The 9127-nt window shown below is 36.4% G+C and overlaps 1 protein-coding gene across 1 annotated transcript; it reads left to right on the top strand.

The window, feature by feature from the left end:
• The first annotated feature begins 4928 nt into the window (after positions 1 to 4928).
• On the top strand, positions 4929 to 7488 carry LOC138318974 (mRNA decay activator protein ZFP36L2-A-like). Its single transcript, XM_069261828.1, has 2 exons — positions 4929 to 5085; positions 5255 to 7488. Exons 1-2 carry the CDS (start codon positions 4987 to 4989, stop codon positions 6431 to 6433), a joined length of 1278 nt encoding a protein of 425 aa, XP_069117929.1. The 5' UTR covers positions 4929 to 4986; the 3' UTR covers positions 6434 to 7488.
• The last annotated feature ends 1639 nt before the right edge of the window (positions 7489 to 9127 follow it).

Raw genomic sequence — 9127 nt, 5'->3', positions numbered from 1 at the left:
GTATCTGTTTAAAATGCCATCAAATAAACCATAAATTAAGTTTTACATCTATTTATAATTCACTATATGATAAAAGATACTTTGATGCTGAATGTTACACCCAACCCCTCCAACAGAAACAGTCGTCCTCGATTCAATTCAATAAAAATTTGAATTATGATTCTTACGGTTTTTTGGTGTTTTTTTTTTAATTTAAGATGTTTTTTTTCTTCTAGTGTCTGATAAAGGCATCTCCACACATGGTTTCCCCTCGTGGGGTCTCATTGTAGATATGATCTTGTCATGCAGGGAATCCCATAGTATGTATCACAATAAAAATATCCATTATGCAATGTGACCATCAAGGACGTACGTCACACTGGATTTTGGGGAAGTCAATGTGTTTGTGCACCTCTTTTTGCTCACCATAAAAATATCCATTACGCAATGTGACCATGAACTACACGTGAAACATACTTTATTTATAGAATGAGCAATATGTCGTCATAGATATTTATAACATTATTGATATTTTCATAACACGTAAATTTCCACATTACGTGTAAAGTGAAAGTTACAAATGCAACCTATTTGATGCCTATTATGTCAACAATCCGAAGTATTTACTTTTGTCGTATTACGAACAGGTATACAGCATATCATCCCTGAGGACAGGTAAATCTGTAAGAGTTACGTCCCTTAGCCCATGACTGTCGCGTACGTGTCACTGTATTACTTGTATAAAACTATTGTAATTAATCGCTACAGCAGCAACAGATATGATAGTATACGCATGATTCATAACCAGGTGAATCATACCTCATCAACAGGTGCTCGCTTTGAAGGACTGTTACGTAATACTCTTGACTATCTTTTACATTATTTGATGTAGACCAAGTCATAACCGCCAATGATGTTTCTTGTGTACAATTTGCATAATAAACATTTAGTTATTTACACTCTGATAGCGAAACACTTTATCAAAATTTGTCTTTAAAATTGTTAATAAAATATGTACAATATGCTCACGACAGTTACATTACGTCCCGTACGATGGTGACTCGGTGTCTCTGTGACGTAAAGAAACATCTCCATCTTCTACTCCCAGCGATTTCTGGTTTAAATTTAAACTCTCGAGAAGGGAAATCAATTTAACAAAACACTGCGGGGCAAAACCACGACAGCTGGCTTATTTTCTACTGTTCTTATCGCCATCACGGATGACCTTTCCCATGACCTTCAGACGATCATTTCAGGCAAAAAAGACGTTTCTAACTTTACCTTGCAACTGATACTGCGAGTTTGTCTGTTTTTATCCTTCACATTCCGGCAGTGAAACTGTAGATCCTAAAATATACACAATAGGTATAGCTCAGTGACACGATAACCCTATCTTAGGCTACTCGTATGTCAAATGCATGTTGCTCCACCTATACAATCTATTAATGGTATTGTTAGAGATATATATATTGTGTTTTCTATGTATATATATTATACAAGACATGACTCACCCTCGGAAAACTATCATATTTCACAAGTAAACAAAATAATGACAGAATTAAAGACGTCCTTACGAAATTTGTCAGAGAGCCATCCTCGGGTATATTGGTCTACAATGACAATTTGTGTCAATATTTCATTCATCGTTTTTTATGAATTAATCACCGATGTCATCTTTGACACCAAATTCTACAGATACTTAGACGAGCACACGAGCGACACACTTAAAATATTATCTTTTAGCTTCGGGTGCATTACGGGAAAATAATAATATATTAAGAGGATTGACAGGTGCGATGACCAAGGCGACGATGGACGGAGCGAGGCGACGATGTCATGTACATCATCCATCTCAATCCTGACACAGGGTCAGCGAGTAAGATCAGCCGGGGGTGCCTTTCTCAGTTTCTATAGCACACTTTCTGTATCAATTACTCGACTGACACATCCTATAGATTTGGCTATAATTGATATATATCCGTGATATCAACACTTAGTGTATATTTCTCAATACACTAAATGGACTAACTGTAAAATAATAGTGACATATTCTGCGCATGCAATGTCAATTGTTGTGAATTTTTAATGAGAATGATTATTCTGAGCGTCATATTTAAAAATAGTCTCGGACTCAGAATAGAAATATCATGGTTGAGTGACTGTTTTTTTCAACAAGCAGTAGCGACTACAGTTATTTATACAAACGTTAGTACGTCAGTTTTAGTGTGTATATGTTGTAATTAACATGATGTACGGGTAGTCACCAGAAATCCCGGCTAATACCACAATCTATTGGATTTTGGCAGTTTATCTCTACCAAGTTTGATTAACTATGGTTTAACTTAAGAAGTTTTGGCATTGTAATACAGCTTAAATCCCGGGGGTAGAGGAGATAATCCCCGTGTATGACCGGTCAGGGGGTGGGGCGGATGATACCATGGGGTATGACATGTGAATATACACCTAACCTGTCACGTTTTGTTGTTAATTAATTGTGACAAAGTCGGAGATACCACCTACTGTATACAAACCAATTACCTATCTTATACCAGTTACTATCAAAAATCGTCCCACAGGTTTCACAATGTTTTTTTACCTGTCGCCGCAGGTGTGCCAACATCCAGATATATAGGTATCCAGGTATTACGTCGGTCACCTGTATTTCCATTGTACAGCCTGATGGGGTGTCTATTTCAACTTACCTGTCAGATATCGTAAATAAAGCCCGATACTAAACACTGCCATATATTAGAGAGTGTATTAAATGGGATCGATGAACATGACACTTTTATCAACCCCAATCATAGCAACTAATTACTAAACTAATATCTTGTTCATTTCACAGACATGTCAATCAATTTCATTATATTAGTATACATGTCGTAAAGTTTGTAGATGGTCCAAATTGCTAAGAAAACTACGTGGCTGTCATCCTTATTTACAATTATTGTCAAAAATGAGTCGAACGACTCAATCTAGGTCTCAGTGGAAACCCATTGTTGAGCGGTTATTAATTAGCAGATAGATGTTAATTTCCGACACAATGCATTGTTTCATTCGCGATTATATAATGCGATAGAGTTATTTAAAAACTCAGCCATGAAAACACGACCGTGTCTCTGACCGGAGTGAGGAATTACTGTAATAACAGACCAGAATTGTTATATATACAATCCCTGTACAGTGGGCCAGGTAGACTACTGTAGATAGGGCCCACGTATGGTATACAAATCAAAATCGCTAACAATTCATAAAAGGTAAGCAAGTATGCTCAAAAATCGCTGGATTTCTTAATTTAATTAGATATGGTATACGTTTACTATAATTTACGACAAATATATGTTTTCAAGCAGTAATTAATACTACTCAATTTTGTACTGTATGACCACTCGTACAATCACATAAACACAAACAACGGATAGTACCCATTCATCATATATCGAAATTAACTTCATATCGTACCTATTTTCTGAAAATAAAAACAGTGGAATAGTTATGCATTATTAAACAACCCACGCAGCTTCTCTACCTGTTACTCATCACGTGACCGAGTTATATCACCTGTCCCACACAAAATGAAGATTTCCGATACTATTTTATAATGTCATATTTTAATCAACGGAACGTGACCGCATTGCGAAATCGTATTGACATTTTTTGTAAACAAATTATGTGAGAATTACACTTGATGGTTTAGCCTGCGGAATATTCTATGTATAATTATCGTGATTAGTTAGTACCAGGTGAAAATCATGAGATAATGATGTCAGAAAGAGATTATATGTAATTAAACACATCTAGTGTTAATTAGCGAGATTAAACTACTTCTTTACCAACTTTATCCATGTTTCAGGTAAAAGTCGCACCTTCACCAACAGGTGCGATAATTATTTACATCCGGCGATTCAGGTGATTTCTAATTAATTAGGCGATAATTATTAATGTAGTCCAAAGTTAACTTTTTTAATTTAGCATAAAATAATTATGAAGAACAACATTGTTTTCTCAAATTCTAACGTAGATATATTATCAATAACAATTTAGTAATGTTATTAGTTCACCTAATTCATATTATCTTATTTTGTGATTTAAGTCAACATAGACTCAATCACGCCACCACGCCAGAGACTTTGACCGTCGTAAGTTGATAACAAATATACCTATGACAGTACTTAGATTCCCATGACCATCGAAGTTTTCTGATATTGCATCAAAACTTTAAATTGTTCATATGTCCAATACAAATACCTCGAAATGAATGATAACGGTAAAGAATAACGTAACACTGTATTTTTAATGTATACATTTGCTAACCACATGGCAACTGACGCTTTGGCGCCAAATAACACGAAACCGCGGGAAACTTATCATGTGATCAAAATTTACATCGTGGTCAGGCAAAAAAATCAATACACAGTTTCCCGTGTCTTCAGACAATCTTAGCGTCCCTCAAAACGATTCACAATACAACGGAAGCAGAGGATTGGAAGCTAGAAATGTTTCGCTACAGTAAACAGCTCTGTGTACATCTCCAAAACGTAGCCACCCCCACAACGATAGCAAAATGATGTCATCGAGTGTTGAAATGTTCAAGGTTCCCTCACCATCCGTTCGATTACAACAAGTTTACACTCCAAGATAACGGAAAATAACAACAGAAATTGCACAATTATAATCCTGAATAATGAAATAAACATATGAAAACACAATTTTGTTAAAATCGCCATTAAATTCCACAAATAAGTGAAAATCTGTGAAGAAACATACGTTTCCAAAATTTCTGCTTTCGTTCCCGTCACACTATCGTGCATTCCGTTGGTGGAACTAGATTTCTATACAATCAGCCAATCAGATTCGTCGTAGTGAAACACCGACTGATTGACATTAGGCTCCGCCCCCAGTCAAGCTCACCTCGTGGCTTTTAGCTCCGCCCACTGCCTATATATTTCTCTCGAGGCACTGTGTGTAGCAGAATCGAGTTAGCTTTCTGGATATACACACGCGTTTATGTTCACCTGCGATACAAACAGTATTAGTGACACTATTCCAGCCATGTCTACGGCTCTTGTCTCTGCATTTTATGATGTTAGGGAAGTTCTGTATCAGGTAAGTTGAGTTAGTATTTGAAATATTTTTAATTTTTCGTTCGCTGTCTACCGCGCCTTTGCAGCGGGCCCTGTCGTACACACGGTGTTTTGCTCGATCTAGGCCATGTGCTTTTCGTTCACTTGTGTTGTTATTATTCACTAACGTTTTGCTTTCATTTTATTTACAGAACAGGAAAAATGACCAGTTGAAAACACACTGTGTCATGGAGAGAAGAGCTACAATCGGTGCCTCTTCAAACTTGACACAAAACAGGAATTTGACGACCGGAGCTTTCATCCCTCTGAGCAAACCTCAGAGCATCCCTGTGACGGGACACCAAACAACATTGATCTCAAACTTGAACAGGGACACTGCCCAAGTCAGGGAGCATAGGAAACTTGACAGAAGTATGAGTGAACCCGTCGGTGATAGAAACCTTAACCTCAACAGAAATAGAGTACAGCAACAACAACCACAGGAACAGCCCCCAAACATTAACTCGAGTCGTTACAAGACCGAGCTGTGTCGACCATTCGAGGAAAGTGGACATTGTAAATACGGTGACAAGTGTCAATTCGCACATGGTGGTCTGGAACTTCGTACACTATCTCGTCATCCTAAGTACAAAACGGAATTATGTCGTACTTATCACACTATTGGATTTTGTCCTTACGGACCACGGTGTCATTTCATTCACAACGAGGAGGAGAGGAAACTTGCATTAGCTATGGAAGCTCAACAGCAACAACAAACTACCACAACATCCATGGTGAGTCGACATTCTCCTCCCCCTTCTGTGCCTTCACCTCAGCTCAAACGACCATCTACTATTAATTTCAATTCTAGTTTCAATGGTAGTATGGGATCTACGGATTCTATCTCGACCCCGTCCAGTGCTAGCGAAAGTCCGAGCCTTAGTCCAACATTGTTTACAGAGGAACTTTTACAAGGACTCCAAAATGTGCCTACCCATCATTCTAGTGCCTCTAGCAGTACCTCCAGTAGCCCTGTATTCAACTATTCATCGTCACCAGAGTTCAACTATCCCTCCCTCATGACCCCCCTCAATGTTCAAACACAGGGGAGTACGGACATGAACATGCTTCAGCAACAATTCAACGCAATTTTGAACATCAGTCAGAATCACCAGAATAATAACAACCAGTGTGTGTTCTCGGATATGGACTCGTTTGTGGCTCCCCCCTCCCCACCGGACAGTATCTCGGGGGACAGTGTTGGCAGTGCCAGTAGTCTTAGCAGTTCATCGTCCAATGGATTTACGAATACGAACACTTGTGGCACAGCCTTGGACCTTAGCAAGAGTCTGCGTCTTCCGATATTTAATCGCTTGTCTCAGGACGACTAAACTGTGTTTTGCCTTATTGTGTTGGATAACATTAATGTGTCAAAATTTTGAATATATGGAGTTTTATTTTCTTAGCTGAATTAACTTGAAATCTCATCATTTTATGTGCTTATAATTTTCAAATTCCAAGGAGGACCTATTGCCCTATTAAATGTGTATGTGTTGAAAATTTTAAGTCTAAATATGTTTTGTTGAAGTAAGTCTTGATAATTGTAAACAAAAAAATGTTAGGTTTCAAGTTCAGGGTGCTGAAAAAATAGAAATGTTGCAAGAGTGTGTGACTCGATGGCTGGTTGTTACTTGAGAGAGTTCGAAAGTATTACTTTTTTGTAATTTTATACAAATTTATTTATGTACGTGGTGTAAATTTATTAATATAAAAGTTCCATTCCTTTGTGAAAGTATTTATTTTGTAAAATTGAGAGCAGGAGGGCCTTTGATATTGTCTTTTTATGACAAGTATTATCTGGCATTGATTTTATTTTGCATTGAGAAAGTTACATAGTGGCTTTCTGTACTTGGGACCCAAATTTACAGAGCAAAAAGTATTTGCAATGTATAATTCCATTTTCTTGTTTTATTCAAAATTTGAGTGTAGACTAGAGCGCAAGTTCTAAAGTTATTGTTTTATCAAGTGCCTTATTAAATTATTTTTTATTAACAGTAGACTAAGCAGGTCGGACATTTTGTGCTACAAATAACATTGATATACAGGCATATTTTCCATCTATAAAAAATCCATTACTTTTGACATAGCAATTCATTATTTAATTTTTGTATCGAGTTATTTATTACAACTAAATCTATGCATTTGATGGTCACAAATGTTGTGTATGTTGAGAGGGGGACCCTTTTACACATGTAAAAGTGGCAGTGTGAGAAAAAAATGTTATGTTTATATTTCGTTAAATTATGAAAAACATCACCAAAGATATGGTAACTATGTAATTCACATTTCAACTTTCATGGAATCCATAATGTATAATATTCATCATTTTGTATTTATGGCAATTGCCCAAATTGTTTTAATGCAAATTAAATTTTCAATGCTTAAATTCCTTCTTGTTTCATATTTTGATACTACCGCTGTATGCAAGTTAAGTTTTCTCAAAGCTTGAAGTATCTTGAACTTTAAATCTCCCACGATTTCGTAAATGACCTTCACATTTTGTTTTTTTACACCAATCGGGTGTATATTGGTTATGTACTTCTATTAAAGTGAAGATTGGGGGTTTTAAATTATCAGGTAGTTTTAGAGACAAGATACTTCAATTTGAGAATTAGCTTGCTTGCAGGTGTCATTGACTAGTGCATTTTCTCTTCATTGACTGAATGACTTGTGAGACTTGACAAACTTTGCCTACATGACATACGACAGGAAAGGGGAGCATTTGAAATTAGTACAAGAACCACATTGTCCTTTGATAAACAAAAGTTTATAGTTATTTAAATTCAAAATTTTATATTTCGCCTATGAGCAAATATTTACTGGTCCAATTTCTATTTAGAAAGTCTAGAAAATACAGCGGTGGAAATGTATATTTGAATAAGGTATATATTTAATTTGATTAGAAATATTTGAATAGCTTGGTTTATTCCCTATCTAACCGACATGCCAAGGTGAAGGTCGTACGAGATAACATTTCAAATGCTCCACACGTTTCGACTATGCGAGCTGCACACTAAGTGATGACGACCACGAAACCAGAGCGATTGTAGACGTCTATGGGTATTTCCTCCAAATCTGAGTAATTGTGAAAATGAATGATGAAGAAATCCATTTCCACCAGAGAGTTCACTCACGAAGGCCTCGCCTGTGTCACCTGTGCACGAGACCTATAGCCACTGATTGTATGACAGGGAGCAGTAGACTGGCACACACGTGGCCCGGTTTGTCTGGTATCCAGGATTTCCCTGTAGTGGTTCTGCACGAGTAATTTCGATACAATTGACTCGTAGAATGAAAATATTTAGAATTTAAATTTGAAAGAATCTGCTGACTACATTAACTAAAATGTTGTCTATGTATAATGCCATACTAGTTTAAAAAAATCATTATTGTAGTTTTAAAAGACATACTAGAAACAATCGAAGAAGTTATTCTCATTGACGATTTTAACATGATTTCCGAATATTAATTTTCGACATAGCCTAGCTAGGATAATTTAAAAAGGTTCCCAGGCTATAAAGATAGTCTTTCAACATTGTTTTACACAATGTACAATGTTGTCCGGTTGTGTTCGCTGTACCAAGTATGACGTCACTGATTATACAATGTAAGATTGACAGTTGTGGGAAAACCGTGTGAAAGTAATTACAATGCTGAAATCGTTCCCTTATTCTATATTCATATATCATTGAATGGAATAAAAACATGCTGTATATACACCAATACACCCTATCCATTTTTAATTTCTAAAGAAAGATGTCCACTACAAAAAGTACATACACCGTACACGTGGTACTCAACATTTGTATTCATATTGCTTCAAACGCCGATTGGAAAGCAAAACTTAAACAATATCAATATTCACTTAAACTTGTGGAATACGTCAACATTGGTAAGAACTAAGTCGACAGAATGAAAGTAACTACATATTTTCAAAACCACAAGGATTTAAGTATCGTACACAGTTTTGTGCAGAGCTATTTAACCTAAACAATATTTGAAGTTATGAATATGAGACTCGCTCC

This window comes from Argopecten irradians, chromosome 3 (genome assembly GCF_041381155.1).
Source record: "Argopecten irradians isolate NY chromosome 3, Ai_NY, whole genome shotgun sequence".
Taxonomy (NCBI): domain Eukaryota; kingdom Metazoa; phylum Mollusca; class Bivalvia; order Pectinida; family Pectinidae; genus Argopecten; species Argopecten irradians.
Note: the sequence above shows the minus strand (reverse complement) of the source record. Positions and strands in the feature narration are given on the sequence as shown.